This window comes from Neoarius graeffei, chromosome 26, assembly GCF_027579695.1.
Source record: "Neoarius graeffei isolate fNeoGra1 chromosome 26, fNeoGra1.pri, whole genome shotgun sequence".
Lineage (NCBI taxonomy): Eukaryota > Metazoa > Chordata > Actinopteri > Siluriformes > Ariidae > Neoarius > Neoarius graeffei.
In genome coordinates this window covers 24,020,471-24,039,075 of record NC_083594.1, presented here as the reverse complement: position 1 = coordinate 24,039,075, position 18,605 = coordinate 24,020,471, and the positions used below count along the sequence as shown (strand labels likewise).

General features: G+C 40.6%; 1 protein-coding gene across 2 annotated transcripts in view; it reads left to right on the top strand.

The window, feature by feature from the left end:
- cenpp (centromere protein P) overlaps positions 1–18,605 on the top strand; it is a 186,795-nt gene that overhangs the window by 21,828 nt on the left and 146,362 nt on the right. For both annotated transcript variants that reach the window (XM_060911029.1, XM_060911028.1), the window contains exon 6: positions 13,630–13,726. In XM_060911029.1, coding sequence (XP_060767012.1) covers positions 13,630–13,726 — 97 coding nt within the window. The remainder of the gene's footprint in view (positions 1–13,629; positions 13,727–18,605) is intronic.

Genomic DNA, 18,605 nt, shown 5'->3' with positions numbered 1-18,605 from the left:
TAAATCTAATAAATTTCTGCAAACAAAGGTTAAGTGTAAGTGCAGACAACGTGTCTGTGATATACTGGACCATTTCTGTTGTATTATACAGTGAGGGGAAATAAGTATTTGGACACTTTTTTTTTTTTTTTTGTTATTTAATGTACTTCCAGTGCTCATATCCACTTCATATTCTCACACGCGTGTGCGCGCACTGGGCGGAAAATATTCAGACACTATTTTAAAAGTATATGTTGCATAAAAATAAATCAAGTTTGATATATAAATCCTGCAAAAAACGTTCTCGTGCAGGTTGCTCCTGGAGTCATTGTAAAAGACAATGGCATTGGTTGGGAAGATTTCACACAAGTTGCAATCTTGGTGAAGGTGAAGAAGCTTCCGAAAGTTCTCAAAAGCAATATTATTAACAATTAACAACAGTTGGTAGGTGTGCCACAGAAGATTTCACAATTCACTCTCAAACTAACAATAAGGAAGAAAAGAGAGAAGCCAACAGTCACTTGAAAAAAAGTTGCAGGATGAACTGAAAGCAGCAGGAACAACGGTTCCACAGAGAACAATACGCAATGAACTTCACCGCAATCATCTCTTGTTCACAAAACTCTTCTGCTCAAAAAGAAGCACAGTGATGCACGTTAAAAAAAAATGGAGACAAATGAGGACAATTTTTGGAACAATTTACTCTGGTCAAACAAAACAAAAATAGAACATTTTGGCAGTAAGTTAGCTCATCGTGTTTGGAAAAAGAAGGGATGTGTTTATAATCCTAAGAACATCCAAGATCCAGTGTGTTAATTTATACTCCACTTCTTAACCTGTTGCCTCCTCTCTTACTGTCCTCCCTGACTGCTTATGACTTTGCTGCCTTCTTTGATAAGAAAATTAAAAATCTTTCCAGAACTTCACTCCTACTCCTACATGACATTTGTTCATGACTCCTCTTTCTCTGACAAATTTTGACAAGGAAAGGAGCAGGCTGTTTCATACATTAGAGCAACCTGAAACATGGAAGTAGTGTATTCAAGAAGATACTATGAAATTGTTTTTAAAAAATGTCAAAAGAAAAAGATCATGTGTGCGTTAACCCATACACATGATGAAAATGGAGTTCCTTTACTGGAGCTTAATAAAGTATTCTGCAGCCTAGATAGTTTATTTCTTTATCTCTGTACTCCCTCTTTTGAGTATAATTGCATTGGGTGTTCAGAAAATAACTTTTCAGATAATACGTGAAACTTTATTGGTGTCTGTAATTGTAATACTCTTTCCAGTAAGTAATATTCTTACCAATTTGTGCTTATTTAGTTATAATTATATGAAATATACATATAGTCAGAATAGCCCTAAAGTAGGTGACTGCTAATGCTGTTATAGCAGTACAAGAAATTAAAACAAGAAATAAATCTAACAGTATTGTAAACAGTTCAAAGCAGCTGACACAAAGTTTTAGGGACTGTTCTGGGATGATTTTTAAAAAAGTTCGTCTGGAGCCTGGCCTTCAAGAAGGCAAGAATTATATACCCATCTTGAAAAAATAAATATATGTTTACTGACTTCAATGCACATTTCAAAGTAGCTCTGGTTGAAGGTGTCTGCTAAATGCCGTAAATACCATACCCACAGTCAAGTACAGAGGTGGGTATGACATGGGGCTGCTTTTCTGCAGATGGTCTTGGGGCATTGCATGTCATTAAAGAAAACATGAATGGAGTAATGTACCCTGACACATTAGAGAATTTAATCTCCTTGACCAAGAAACTGAATCTGGGGAGATGATTGATGTTTCAACAAATATAAATACAACATGAAACGTACCACTTAAAAGGTTCAGGAAGGCCTCGCAGCGCTTGAACAGTTTCCTGTCTAGAATCCCACTGAAAATATATGATTTCAATAATTTTCAAGTTATTCATCCATAACCTAGTGAAAGTGAATCTGAAAACTATAATTGCAAACATACTTTATTGCAAATAAAGTACTAATTTATTCTATTAGTATATATTAGTATACTGTATATTATATACTATTTATAGTATATGCTGTAATCTATACTAATTCCCCATCATTTCAGTTTTTCCCTATCAAACAAACATTTCTTATTTATTCTTATGCATGAATACCTTTTTGTTCATATTTATCAGTACAAAGTCATTTCTAAGCTGTTGAACAAAAAATAATCCCAATTTTAAATGGTCTCAAATTTAAACACATGAATCAAGTGAGAAGAAAAAAAAAACCCAGAAGAGACCTACAGAATCCCCCAGATTGGAATTGTTCTATATAACTTTGAAAGAAACAGACTAACAAATGGACCAGGTATGTGTGTATGTATGTGTGTGTGTGTGTGTGTGTGTATGTATATATATATATATATATATATATATATATATATATATATATATATATATATATAGTGCATCTCAAAAAATTAGAATATTGTGGAAAAGTTCAATATTTTCCATCAGTTATTTAAGAAAGTGAAAATGTTATAGACTCATTACACATAAACTAAAATGTTTCAAGCATTTTTCTATTTTAATTTTAATCAGTATGGCATACAGTACAAAAACATAAAAAACCCCATCTCAAAATATTAGAATATTTCATTTAAAGTTTGAGTAAAACAGTATGAACACACAGTACGTTTACATGCACATCCAAATCGAGCTACTGTCGGTAATCGAGCTAAGGGTCCCAGCAGGGGTGCCAGAGAAATCCAATCCTACATGCACACAAGGAAATCGAGCTATTGTGTGAGGTACATTGTGCACCCGAGCCACAGGTGGCGCTACACGCCCCATCGTGTTGGTACACTTCCGGTTGTCGTCATGAAGAAGAGCTATTCAAGAGTATAAACAGTTATCAGTTCCGTGTTCACAAGAAGAGTGTTTGTAGTTTGTATGTACGAACAGAAGTGTTCCTAATAAAATGGCCACTAAGTTGAAGTTGATCTGTAATGGTGAACATATTAACTGTTAGCCTGCTAACATGCTAATAACTTACCAACTAATTGGAAATGGCTGCGTACATGCCCAGACACAAGTGTTCCTAATAAAGTGGCGGCTAAGGTGAAGTGTCATGCCGATCGAGGCTGGTTTTTTTTTTTTTTTTTTTCGACCGAGGCTGTTGTGTTTCCCGCTTGTGGTCTCGTCACTCGTCACTTCCGGAAGGGGCAGTGCTGAAGTAAGTAGCTCGACTACGTAGCTCGATAGGGTATACATGCACTAAGTAGCTCGGCAAAAATCGCATAATCTAGGTCGTGTAGCTCGATTACGAGAAATCAAGTGTGGTTCAATTTCAGCCTAGCTAAGGTGTTTCCATGACATTTAGAACTTCGATTTCAGTCGAGCAACGGCAGAAATTCGATTTTCTCTATGTGCATGTAAACACACTCACAGTGTATCTATCAGTCTAGTTCAGTACACACAACCACAATCATGGGGAAGACTGCTGACTTGACTGTTGTCCAGAAGATGATCACTGATGCCCTCCACAAGGAGGGTAAGCCACAAAAGGTCATTGCTGAAAAGGGTGGCTGGAAAAGGTGCCCAAGCAACAGGGATGGCCGCAGTCTTGAGAGGATTGTCAAGAAGAGTTGATTCAAGAACTAGGGAGAGCTTCACAAGGAGTGGACTGAGGCTGGTGTCAGTGTATCAAGACCCATCACGAACAGACATCTTCAAGAAACGGGATACAACTTTTGCATTCTTAATATCAAGCTACTCCTGAGCCAGAGACAATGTCAGAAGTGTCTTATTTGGGCTAAGGAGAGAAAGAAATGGACTGTTGCTCAGTGGTCCAAAGTCCTCTTTTCAGATGAAAGTACATTTTGCATTTAATTTGGAAATCATGGTTCTAGAGTCTGGAGGAAGAGTGGAAAGGCACAGAATCCAATGTGTTTGAAGCCCAGTGTGAAGTTTCCAGTCTATGATGATTTGGGGTGCCATGTCATCTGCTGGTGTTGGTCCACTGTATTTTATCAAGTCCAAAGTCAACACAACCATCTACCAGGAGATTTTAGAGCACTTCATGCTTCCATCTGCTGACAAGCTTTTTGGAGATGCCGATTTCCTTTTCCAGCAGGACTTAGCACCTACCCACAGTGCCAAAACTACTACCAAATGATTTGCTGACCATGATATTACTGTGTTTGATTGGCCAGCCAACTTGCCTGACCTGAACCCCATAGAGAATCTATGGGGTATTGTCAAGAGGAAGATGAGAAACACCCGACCTAAAAATACAGATACACTGAAGGCCACTATCAAAGCAACCTGGGCTTCAATAACACCTCAGCAGTGCCACAGACTGATCACCTCCATGCCACACCGCACTGATACAGTAATTCATGGTAAAGGAGCCCCAACCAAGTATTGAGGGTATAAATGAATATACTTTTCAGAAGTTGGACATTTCTGTATTGTAAATCCTTTTTTTGATTGATCTTGGGGAATATTCTAATAATTTGAGATACTGGATTTCTGATTTTCATGAGCTATAAGCCATAATCATCAAAATTAAAACAAAAAAGGCTTTAAATATTTCACTTTACATGTAATGAATATAGAATATATGAAAGTTTACCTTTTTGAATTAAATTATGAAAAAAAGGAACTTTTTCATGGTATTCTAATTTTTTGAGATGCACTAGTAGATGACATCAAATCTTTAAACTGAGAAAATGTATCATTTAAAGAGAAAAATTAGGTGATTTTAAATTTCATGACAACAACACATCTCGGCGGCACGGTGGTGTAGTGGTTAGCGCTGTCGCCTCACAGCAAGAAGGTCCGGGTTCGAGCTCCGTGGCTGGCGAGGGCCTTTCTGTGCAGAGTTTGCTTGTTCTCCCTGTGTCCGCGTGGGTTTCCTCCGGGTGCTCCGGTTTCCCCCACAGTCCAAAGACATGCAGGTTAGGTTAACTGGTGACTCTAAATTGACTGTAGGTGTGAATGTGAGTGTGAATGGTTGTCTGTGTCAGCCCTGTGATGACCTGGCGACTTGTCCAGGGTGTACCCTGCCTTTCGCCCATAGTCAGCTGGGATAGGCTCCAGCTTGCCTGCGACCCTGTAGAACAGGATAAAGCGGCTACAGATAATAAGATGAGACAACACATCTTAAAAAAGTTAGGACAAGGCCATGTTTACCACTGTGAGACATCCCCTTTTCTCTTTACAACAGTCTGTAAACGTCTGGGGACTGAGGAGACAAGTTGCTCAAGTTTAGGGATAGGAATGTTAACCCATTTTTGTCTAATGTAGGATTCTAGTTGCTCAACTGTCCTAGGTCTTTTTTGTCGTATCTTCCGTTTTATGATGTGCCAAATGTTTTCTATGGGTGAAAGATCTGGACTGCAGGCTGGCCAGTTCAGTACCCGGACCCTTCTTCTACGCAGCCATGATGCTGTAATTGATGCAGTATGTGGTTTGGCATTGTCATGTTGAAAAATCCAAGATCTTCCCTGAAAGAGACGTCGTCTGGATGGGAGCATATGTTGCTCTAGAACCTGGATATACCTTTCAGCATTGATGCTGTATTTCCAGATGTGTAAGCTGCCCATGCCACACACACTAATGCAACCCCATATCATCAGAGATGCAGGCTTCTGAACTGAGCGCTGATAACAACTTGGGTCGTCCTTCTCCTCTTTAGTCCGAATGACACGGCGTCCCCGATTTCCATAAAGAACTTCAAATTTTGATTCGTCTGACCACAGAACAGTTTTCCACTTTGCCACAGTCCATTTTAAATGAGCCTTGGCCCAGAGAAGACGTCTGCGCTTCTGGATCATGTTTAGATACGGCTTCTTCTTTGAACTATAGAGTTTTAGCTGGCAACGGCGGATGGCACGGTGAATTGTGTTCACAGATAATGTTCTCTGGAAATATTCCTGAGCCCATTTTGTGATTTCCAATACAGAAGCATGCCTGTATGTGATGCAGTGCCGTCTAAGGGCCCGAAGATCACGGGCACCCAGTATGGTTTTCCGGCCTTGACCCTTACGCACAGAGATTCTTCCAGATTCTCTGAATCTTTTGATGATATTATGCACTGTAGATGATGATATGTTCAAACTCTTTGCAATTTTACACTGTCGAACTCCTTTCTGATATTGCTCCACTATTTGTCGGCGCAGAATTAGGGGGATTGGTGATCCTCTTCCCATCTTTACTTCTGAGAGCCGCTGCCACTTCATGATGCTCTTTTTATACCCAGTCATGTTAATGACCTATTGCCAGTTGACCTAATGAGTTGCAGTTTGGTCCTCCAGCTGTTCCTTTTTTGTACCTTTAACTTTTCCTGCCTCTTACTGCCCCTGTCCCAACTTTTTTGAGATGTGTTGCTGTCATGAAATTTCAAATGAGCCAATATTTGGCATGAAATTTCAAAATGTCTCACTTTCGACATTTGATATGTTGTCTATGTTCTATTGTGAATACAATATCAGTTTTTGAGATTTGTAAATTATTGCATTCCCTTTTTATTTACAGTTTGGACTTTGTCCCAACTTTTTTTGGAATCGGGGTTGTATATCAGCTGTAGATGAGTAGTGGTATTTGACGCAATGCTGTCCGAGGGATTGGAGGTCATGGGTGTTCAGCTTAAGCTTGCACCCTTGCCTTTTCCACACCAAAATTCCTCAAGATTCCTTGAATTTTTTTCATGATATTATGCACTGTAGAGAGTGAAATATCCAAATCCATTCATATAGTTCCTTGAGGAACATTGTTTTTAAACATTTCAATAATTTTCTCATGCATTTGTTGACGGTCTGGAGATCCTCAATACATCTTTGCTTCTCAAAGACTAGGCCTTTCCTGGATACTGATTTTGTACCAAATCATGATTAAAATCATCTGTTGACATCACCTGTTTTAAATTTATATCTTTATTTGTTTTGCCTCATTACTAGCCCTAAATTGGCCCTGTCCCAACTTGTTTGTAATGTGCTGCAGGCCTGAAATGCAGGAATTGATGTATTTCAAATTAAATGAAGTTGACCAGACAAAATATCTTGGGTTCATACTGTCTGGAATGAAATGGAAGTCAAAGTAAATTTAGAAATCGCTGCTTTTTTTTTTTTTTTTTTATTTGCATTTTCCGTCCTGTCCCAGCTTTTTCTGATTTGGGGTTATATCTGTCCATGACTTGTATTCCCAGAGAGAGAGAGAGAAAGACCAGAGTAAATGAGAAACAGGTGCAGCCAATTATCCGTTTTGTTCTGCATAAATCTCATTCTCCTCTCCAGCATACTTTTGACTGTAGCTGCATTTGAATTCTCGGTATGTACTAACAACGGTTAAGTACTTATTACAGTTATGGTCAGGTTCTATGAATATGTGAGCAAGTAGTGAGCACACAGTTTGGATGTACTCCGCTGCAATCTTTTGCCACAAAATTTACATATCTGCAGTGGCAGAAATGTTTAAACAATTCCTGAAAGCCAGCTTCTTTCAGGTGACCATCTTTCTATTTTTCCTGGTGGAATTCTTCTTTGGTTATTTGGAGGCTCCAGCTGAATTACAGGATAGTGTAGTGTGGTACATTTGAATACTTACGGATGCAGTAGATCATCTGAGTACAACTACTATTAAATGAGTATTCAAGCACCATTACCAATCCGCATTAATAGTTTGGGAGTGTGTGTGTTTGGATGCCTTTCTTCCCCTGAGGGACACGTGAAATCACTGTAATCTTCTTTCGGGGGTCACCACAGCGGATAATGTCATCCCACCTCCTCCTGTCCTCCGTATCTTTTTCTGTCACGCCAACTGTCCTCATGTCTGTCCTCCTTCACTGCATCCATAAATCTCATTTTTGGTCTTCGTTTTTCCTTCTACATGGCAAGTCCATCTCTAGCATTCTTTTCCCAATATACTCTGGAGCGCTCCTCTGTATGTGTCCAAACCATTTCAGTCTTGCCTCTCTCACTTTGTCTCCAAGCCATCCTGCATGTGCTGTCCCACTAATATACTCATTTCTAATCCTGTCCAAGTTTGTCACTCCCAATGAAAATCTCAGCATCTTCAACTCCGCTACCTGCGGTTCAGCCTCCTGTCTTTTTGTCATTGCCACTGTCTCCAAACCATACAACATTGCTGCCTTTACTACTGTCTTGTACACTTTCCCTTTCACTCCTGCTGGCAACCTTCTGTCACAAATCACTTCTGACACTCTCCTCCATCCATTCCAACCTGCTTGCGCACTCTTCACTCGCCATTACTTTGTACGGTTCACCCCAGATATTTAAACTCATCTGCTTTGATCACCTCTATTCCTTGTAGCTGTACCATTCCACTGTCCTTCCCCTCATTCACACACACATACTCTGTCTTGCGCCTACTGACTTTCATTCCCCTTCTCTCTAGTGCATACCTCCATGTCTCTAAGTTTGCTTCCACTTGCTCCCTGTTCTCACTACAGATCACAATATCATCTGCAAACATCATTGTCCATGGGGCCTCTTGCCTGGTGTCGTCTGTCAACCTGTCCATTACCATTGTGTAGGTGCAGTTGATGATTAGTGATCAACCTCATTAAATCAGTCTCATTAAATCATTGAATTAATCTCATTAAATCAGTCTCATTAATTAATACCATTAATTTTGGTGCTTAATAATAAATTACCAAACAGCTAAATTATGGTATATTCCAAATTATTATGATCACTTACCATATTACATGGCTCATATGCACCTTTAGAATTCTTTGGAGATTGGGCAACTTCAAGTATATTAAGCACAACAAATAAATACACACAGTTTCAATAATAATGGAATTTATTATAACAGATAAAAATGGATAATAGCAGTTGGCATCATTATATACAAATATGATATGGTGTGTTTGTGTGGGTGTGTCCACATGGTGGAGGCCTAGCTTGGTTGCTAGCTAAGACAAGGGAATGTTATTTAAGTAGAACAAAGGATTAGCTCTGTTGCTAACTAAGGTGTGTTTGTGGGTGTGAGGCCTTGTGTCCACGTGGTGGAGTTGACCACGTGTTGCTAAGTAAAACAAAGAATTAGCACGTGTTGCTAATGTGTGCTTGTGTGTGGCCTAAGCAAAAGGCTAGCGTGGGATGCTAGCTAGGTATGTTTGGGAGGCCTGGTGAGGCCTGTGACCACGTGTTTGTGTGTGTCAGGCCTGGTGAGGCCTGGTGACCACGTGTTTGTGTAGGCCTAGATTAACCTCGTGTGGCTAAGCTAAGACAAAGGGAAGCTAGCTCATAACACTACTAAATCCACTGAAATCTTGATGAGGTCAATATATGTATAAGAATGGAATTAAGGTGTTAGAAAAGATAGGCTGTGCATGCTTCTCTATCTATTAAACAATTGAGAGGACAAAATTATAACAATTAATTCAACACGCTGCGTGTCTACAGTGTAAACAATTAAACCGTTCCTGAGTTTAAATTCACACTAGTTCAATAAAAGCTAATTCCTAAGACTAGGTTTATCTGCCCAAATGCCAGTCTTACTTCAATATCTCGCTTCTACGTGAGATTATGAGAAGATGTCCCGAGACTTTTGGAGTTTTCACCGTTGTGGAGATCTCTGTGAAGCACGGGGAATTTCTTGGAGAGGCTGAGTTCCACGGGAGCCCGTAGAGACTTCTGTAGAAAAACAAAGAATTCTTGGTCCGACGCTTCGTAGCTCGTGGGAAGGAAATCTTTGTAGAACAAGGTGCACAGCGCTTCAGTTAAAAAAGAAAGGGTCCAGCCGCTTTCCTAACTTTGAATTAAAACTGCTTGGGCGGCAGTCGTGACGTCACTTCTAATACGAATCAAACTGGTTGTAACTCGACTGAGTTAAAGATCGCGCGACTCTGGAGTCTACCTTGGCCAAGGGTAAGAAAGAAATCGCGCTAAATCGTGGATCTTGCAAGAAAGAGGTCTTTTTCTGGTTTGCTCGGGTGAGCAGCCTCTTTGTGTCCAGACAGCTTGAAGTCCGGGACGGAAAAGAGAGAGACTGAAGCGTTGTACCGTTACTTATGCCTTCAGAGAGGACGTAACGTTGGTGCTCCCGCCCAGGCGTGACGCAGGTCAACGCGGAAGTTGGCTGATGGGAAATGTAGTTTCTTAAAAGGGACTGTACCTACAATTGCAAACAAGAAAGGGCTTAGGGCTGAGCCCTGGTGCAATCCAACATCCACCTTAAATGCCTCCGTCATTCCCACTGCACATCTCACTGCCGTCACACTGTCCTCATCCTCTTTTGTTATTAAGTTTGAGAACAGTCACTATCCCTCCACCCAACATCTATCTAATTTAATTTTTCTTTAGCTTTGTCATAGTGAGATATATTTGTACATGCATTATGGCTGGGAAACCACTACAGTTTGCGCTAATTACAGTGGCCCCATTGTACCTAATCCTGCACGTCTTTGAACTGTGGAGGAAACCAGAGCATCCAGAGGGGAGAACATGCAAAGTCCACATAGAAAGGCCCCCCCATCAGCCTTGAGGTTTGAACCCTGAAGCTTCTTGCTGTGAGGCAACAGTGCTAACCACTGCACCACCCTACAACCCACTATGCCTCCATTCAATCTCTTTTTACCTCCCCATTATCCTCCCATCCAACACCTTATACCTGACAACTGTCCCCCATCTATAACCTTCTCTACCTGCTCTGTATCTCTGCATCAGTTTCCCAGACATGCAGTCTACTCGAATCAGATCCCAGATTCACACTGAATGTACCATCTAAGTGTCATATCAAGTGTCATTTTAAGCCTTCAGTCCATTCACACTGGGCGAGTTTCAACTGCGTTTCTGTGCAAACTCCTGGCAGCAGAAAGAGCACTAGTGTACTTTGATTTTACACTGTTTTGGCAACTCCAACATTCAGTCATCAGTTATGAATGTAATTGCCTCATTTAGTCTTGACCAGTTCCCCCATCATATGATAGTTACCAACTCTGCTGTGTGAAGGGTATCATGTACTTCCTCTAAAACGCATGAAACCAAACTGCTGCTCATGCTGCATCACATGGCAGTGTAACACACATGGGGAAAAGAGCTACAGTGGGGCAAAAAAGTATTTAGTCAGTCACCAATTGTGCAAGTTATCCCACTTAAAAAGATGAGAGAGGCCTGTAATTTTCATCATAGGTATATCTCAACTATGAGAGACAAAATGAGAAAAAAAAATCCAGAAAATCACATTGTCTGTCTGATTTTTAAAGAATTTATTTGCAAATTATGGTGGAAAATAAGTATTTGGTCAATAACAAAGGTTCATCTCAATACTTTGTTATATACCCTTTGTTGGCAATGACAGAGGTCAAATGTTTTCTGTAAGTCTTCACAAGGTTTTCACACACTGTTGCTGGTATTTTGGCCCATTCCTCCATGCAGATCTCCTCTAGAGCAGTGATGTTTTGGGGCTGTCGCTGGGCAACACGGACTTTCAACTCCCTCCAAAGATTTTCTATGGGGTTGAGATCTGGAGACTGGCTAGGCCACTCCAGGACCTTGAAATGCTTCTTACGAAGCCACTCCTTTGTTGCCCGGGCGGTGTGTTTGGGATCATCGTCATGCTGAAAGACCCAGCCATGTTTCATCTTCAATGCCCTTGCTGATGGAAGGAGGTTTTCACTCAAAATCTCACGATACATGGCCCCATTCATTCTTTCCTTTACACGGATCAGTCGTCCTGGTCCCTCTGCAGAAAAACAGCCCCAAAGCATGATGTTTCCACCCCCATGCTTCACAGTAGGTATGGTGTTCTTTGGATGCAACTCAGCATTCTTTCTCCTCCAAACACGACAAGTTGAGTTTTTACCAAAAAGTTCTATTTTGGTTTCATCTGACCATATGACATTCTCCCAGTCCTCTTCTGGATCATCCAAATGCTCTCTAGCAAACTTCAGACGGGCCTAGACATGTACTGGCTTAAGCAGGGGGACACGTCTGGCACTGCAGGATTTGAATCCCTGGCGGCGTAGTGTGTTACTGATGGTAGCCTTTGTTACTTTGGTCCCAGCTCTCTGCAGGTCATTCACTAGGTCCCCCTGTGTGGTTCTGGGATTTTTGCTCACTGTTCTTGTGATAATTTTGACCCCACGGGGTGAGATCTTGCGTGGAGCCCCAGATCGAGGGAGATTATCAGTGGTCTTGTATGTCTTCCATTTTCTAATAATTGCTCCCACAGTTGATTTCTTCACACCAAGCTGCTTACCTATTGCAGATTCAGTCTTCCCAGCCTGGTGCAGGTCTACAATTTTGTTTCTGGTGTCCTTTGACAGCTCTTTGGTCTTGGCTATAGTGGAGTTTGGAGTGTGACTGTTTGAGGTTGTGGACGGGTGTCTTTTATGCTGATAACGAGTTCAAACAGGTGCCATTAATACAGGTAACGAGTGGAGGACAGAGGAGCCTCTTAAAGAAGTTGTTGCAGGTCTGTGAGAGCCAGAAATCTTGCTTGTTTGTAGGTGACCAAATACTTATTTTACTGAGGAATTTACCAATTAATTCATTAAAAATCCTACAATGTGATTTCCTGGATTCTTTCCCCCCATTCTGTCTCTCATATTTGAAGTGTACCTATGATGAAACTTACAGGCCTCTCTCATCTTTTTAAGTGGGAGAACTTGCACAATTGGTGGCTGACTAAATACTTTTTCCCCCCCACTGTATCTGCCCCCCTTGTGCATGTGTGAGCTCACAGATGCCCATGATTACTACTGTTGCTTGCAACCTTTGGATGATGGCGAACACTTTTCTGTTGCGGTATTCATGATTCAGTGTTTAATAAGTCTATGCCTGATAGCTACTGGAAACCCCCCTCTCAACCATGCTTCTGTTTACTAATAAATTACACTTGCCTGTTGCTCATTACTGATCCCACTGATCACGATTTTCCTATGTTAGTATAAATTTGAGTCTCATAGTATGCAAAGACTTTGCTGTGCAGCAGTTGCACAATCATGACATCTTTGTAAATTAGGATTTTAAATAGGGCACGTGTTTTCACACACAAATGAAAATAAATAGATTAAACAAGCGGTGTTTTAATCTTTATTAGAAACCTTGAGAGAACCTCTTTTAAAAGGCGATGCTCATGCACATGTTCAAGATGCTGCTTAGGAATATAGTACAGGAGATGCAGAAGTTAAACTTGTATACGAGAGCGTTAACTAGCACCACTTCACCTGTGTTGTATTTTGGTAAGTTGGAAAATATTTTCTGTAAAATGTGTAGGTTTGTCTTTCGCTATCTTGGCCTTTCTTCCATATCCCTGAGAGAAGCAGAATTTTCCATCAGTTCTTTATGGCATTTCTCTAAACACAGACTTGGAGTCTCCACATTTCGTGGAAAGTCGTGTCCTGTGCCACACTGCTCTGGGCTCAGTCTAACTATGAAAGTCTCCATATGACTCAGGCTTTGCCAACATGAACTGGCAGTGTAAGAGCCATGTAGATCACATAAAAGACCACCAACTAACTGTCTTTACAAGACTTTGCCTTTGTTGTGTGGTAGCTGAATTTGTTTATAAAGACATTTTTAAATGTTGAACACAATTTCATCATTTCAAGAGAGAATTCTCTTAAAAGGTCTGTTGTCCAAAAAAGCATACTTTTAGTTGAGCTCTGTCACCTATGTCATCTTTTATTATTTTTTTGTTTTTTCAGTGTAGAGGAGTCAAAGAGCGTTTTCCTGTTCTTCAGAACCCTGAGGTCATTTTCAGAGGGATGCAAGCAAAGAACTTGCACGTTCCAGCACTTTAAGGTAAGATGTCAAAAATTAATTTGGGGGTTTGTAATGATCTTACCCAAGATGCATTTGGAGTGCTATGATATAGCGGGTTTATATACGCATCACAAGGTGTGTTACAGACAAGGTTCCAGAATTTTCTGAGAAACTAATAATTTCTGTGACTATCCTGAAGACTACACAGTAAAGCCTGGTTTATTTATGATTAATCAGAACTGCTTCTGAAATGGAACTTCAGAAAGGCTGGTTTCAGACACGATAGGAAGATCTTAGTTGCACACGAAAGGAGTTTAAGTTTAGTATTACTTATATTGGGCATGTTTCATAGGAATATGGTATGTAAAGGATCAACTATTAAACAACAAATGTGTAAAGTGTGTTAAAAGAAAGCGCTTTTTTTTTAAAAATCTGTTGTCCATTCAAGCAAAATGGCGGTCCTTCCAATGTCATTTTGCTGTGGCCTCATCCAAAGAAGACTATACAGAACTGTGTTGTGTAATAGGAAACATTTAGCATAAAAGCATGATTCCGGTCTCTAAAGTGGCACAGCAGAAAGACCATTTGCCCTATTGTGGGGAAATTGTGAGTTTAAATCTTGACAGTGCCATGGCTGGAAACCAAGGGAGCAGAATTGGCCATGATCTCTGAGAGAGGAGTGAGAATATGACATCCATCCCACCCAGTCAGAGCAACACTGGCTAATTGTGTGTCTTGGAGGAAGCCTGTCACTCACTTAAGTGGTAGCTGTTGTATGATAGGAGACGGCTGGGTGGGGATTGGCAGGTGACCAAATTGGGGAGCAAAAGGGGGGGGACAAAAATATAAGATTTGAAGGGTTTGAATTTTGCACAGTTTAAAGCAAAAAGCATGTATCAATCTTTTTTTAAACTTTTCATATTTTGATTTAAATTTAAATGAATGACCCATTTTTAAAATAATTGATGCTTAAGTTACAAGTTTATGTAAGTCTAGCACCACTACACTGACTTAAAAGAGAAAAGCAGCTCCAAGGGACCAACTTGATGCATGAAATAATCTCTACACACATTCATTTATCAGTTAATAAACATGTAGAATATGTCAAGGAAATGAAACTATAGCATTTCTCAGAGGGTGGTAGAACCCCTGCTAGTTTGAACACCTTCTTCCTTCTATTCACACATCGATACTGGACAGTCACTGAGAAGCTGGACAGGCTGTGCTTCTCCCCATCCAAGGTATCTTCTGATGCTTTTAAGATGTTGGTAGCCTGTTCAGATGGAAGCGTGAATCAGGCTTTACTTATCAAGTTCCAGATCTGTCTTCCCTCTGCACTGCAGGAACCAGGACAGCAGTGCGAAAAGAAGTGAAGCTGTGTGGTGGTTATTTCATGGTCCTTTCATATTGTACAGTCCAGTAACATGGCAAAAAAAATGCTGGGAGCCCTTTTCATTCCAAGTAAATACAGTAGCATGCAAAAGTTTGAGTACTCCTGCTTAAAATGTCTGTTACTGTGAATAGTTAGATGAGCAAAAGACAAACTGATCACTAAGAGGCATAAAGTTAAAGATGACACATTTCAGCATTTTATACAAGATTTGTGTAATATTTTTGTTTTGTACAGTTGTAGAGTGAAAAAAGGAAAGCATCACCATGCAAAAGTTTGAGCACCCCAATACATTCGAGTTCTCAGGTAACTTGTACCAAGGTTCCAGACTTTAATTTGTTTATTGAGCTATAGCTCGTTCACATTCATCTTTAGGAAAGGCCAGGTAATGCAGATTTCAAAGCTGTAGAAGTTCTCTGACTCCTCAAACTTGTCCCTGAAATCAACAGCCATGGGCTCCTCTAAGCAACTCCCTAGCATTCTGAAAAATAAAATAATTGATGCTCACAAAGCAGGAGAAGGCTACAAGAAGATAGCAAACCATTTTTAGGTAGCTGTTTCCTCAGTTCGTAACGTTATTAAGAAATGGCAGTTAATAGGAAGAGTGGAGGTCAAGGTGAGGTCTGGAAGACCAAGAAAGCGTTCTGAAAAAATTGCTCGTTGGATTGCTAGAAAGGCAAATAACCAACCCCCCCCCCCCCCCCATATTTAACTGCAAAAGACCTTCAGGAAGATTTAGCAGACCCTGGAGTGGTGGTGTACTGTTCTACTGTGCAGCAGCACCTGAACAAATATGACCTTCATGTTAGAGTCAGCGGAAGAAAACATTTCCTGCATCCTAGCTACAAAATTCAGCCCCTGAAGTTTGCAAATGAGCATATACACGTCAGATACATTTTGGAAACAAGTCCTGTGGACTGATGAAGTAAAAATATAACTTTTTGGCCACAATGTGCAAAAGTATGTTTGGAGGGGAAAAAAAGTGCTGAATTCCAGGAAAAGAACAACTCCAACTATTAAGCACAACTATTAACTGGGGGTGGATCGATCATGCTTTGGGCTTGTGTTGCAGCCAGTGGCACAGGGAACATTTCATTGGTAGAGGGAAGAATGGATTTGAATAAATACCAGCAAATTCTGGAAGCAAACATCACACCATCTGTTTAAAAAAAAAAAGTTGAAGTTAAAAAGTAGATGGGTCCTACGACAAGATAATGATCCGAAACGCACCTCACAATCTAGAGTGGAAGACCTCAAGAGACGCAAGCTGAAGGTTTTGCCATAGCCGTCACAGTCCCCTGACTTAAACATCATTTGAAAATCTGTGGATAGATCTCAAAAGAGCACTGTATGCATGCAAGACAGTCCAAGAATCTTGCAGAATTGGAAGCCTTTTGCAAGGACAAATGGGCGAAAATCCCACAAGTAAGAAATGAAAGACTCCTAGAAGACAAAGCCAAGCCAAGAAGCCTTTGTCACATATACACTCAAGCACAGACTTAAGCACACAGTGAAATATAACCTCTGCATTTAACCCATCTGAAGCAGTGAATACACACATGCACACACAAGTGAGCAATGAGCGCACACACATACCCAGAGCAGTGGGCAGCTGTGCTACAATGCCCGAGGAGCAGTTGTGGGTTTGGTGCCTTGCTCAAGGGTACTTCAGCTCAACCTCAGGCCATGGCTACCCCACGTTAACCTACCCGCATGTCTTTGAATCGTGGGGGAAACCGGAGCACCCAGAGGAAACCTACGCAGACACGGGGAGAACATGCAAACTCCACACAGAAAGGCCCCCGTCGGCCACTGGGCTCGAACCCAGAATTTTCTTGCTGTGAGGCGACAGTGCTAACCACTACACCGCCGTGCCACCCAGTTGGCTACAAAAAAAAAAAGGTTTACAAGCTGTGATGCTTGCCAAAGGGGGTGTTACTAAGTACTGACCATGTTGGGAGCCCAAACTTTTGCTTCAGTCCCTTTTTGTTTTTTTGGTATTTTGTACCTGTAAATGAAGGAAATAAAAATGTAAGCTTGCCGAAAATAATAAATAAACGTGCCATCTTTACCTTTATGCCTTTTGGTGATCAGTTCATCTTCTGCTCACGTAACTATTAACAGTAACAGACATTTTAAGCAAGGGTGCTCAAACTTTTGCATGCCACTGTACGAGCCAGCGCTGGTGTAGAGAAAAGCTTATACATCTTGGTCAGTCCACTAGTCATCCTGTCTCACTTGTGTTCAAATGCTCGTATCCAAAACAGCTTGTGGTATGCTTGTTAGTTTAACACAACCGTTTAAATTGGCTTTTAAGAGGGTTATATTGTGAATCTTAAACAGTCAGTGAAAAGTTCAACCTTAATATTTCCTGAACTATTTCCTAATGCATATTTCCTATAAGAAGCACATTTGCTCTGTAGGGTACATCTATTTCAGTACATTGAGAGTCATGTTTTCAGACATGATGACTAAATGGCAAAACTCCCAAAACGGTGCACTATATAGTAAGTAGGGTGACCTACAGCTGGTTTTGGACATGCAGCTGGTTGCAGAATAATGGCTGCACCTACCTTGGTGCAGGAAGTTAATTTTCCTGGAACTATGGGCAATGACTTAATATAAACCCTGGTTGCGTTGGTGGAATGTATTACAGCTCTGGACTGACAAGTTCCACTCAGTTCTCTTCCAAATCACTAAAAAATGAAGGCCTCATGTACAGCCACAGCTCAGAACAAATAAAAACTCGTGACCATTGTGAAGCAAATTAGAATGGTGATAATTCAATCCATGCTGGCGTCATAGAGCAAATTAAAATGGTGATAATTCAACCCATGCTGGCGTCATAGAGCAAATTAAAATAGTGATAATTCAACCCATGTTAACATCATGGAGCAAACGAGAATGGTGCTAATTTATCCTATGCAGGCATCACTGAATGAACTGGAATAATGCTAATTCAGTCCATACAGGCATATTTGAACACATTGGAATAGTGGCAGTTCAACCCATGCAGCATCATAAATTATTATACATACAGGACACTTTTATCAATGGAATAAAAACATCCATTCTCTTCCCTTCTAGTGGGTTTCATTCATTTGGTTTGATAGCATGCAATATTGTTAGCATATCACTTATCCTATGTGTATTATATCATTCTACCCAATGGAGAATGAGCACTGAATATGATTTATGATATTGCATGGTTGTCAAGACAACCTTACGTCACACGTCAGACATGTAAAACTTCCAGCGGCCGTGACAGTTTGTAAACAAACATGGCCGCCAGGTTTGCTTCGTTAAATACGGAAGATTTTCAAACAATTTTGAAAGAGAAAGATGCGTTGAACACCTGCACACATGCAAACTCCTCACCTTTCGGCGAAATTCGCCGTTTTGGTCCCAAAATAGGTCACTTGTGTGAATCGTGTAGATCCGAAGAGTTTTTTTTTTGGGGGGGGGGTAGGCAGGCTACAACGCTATTGTTGCCAAACATTTCACTTACAAGGTTACAGCCAATCAAGA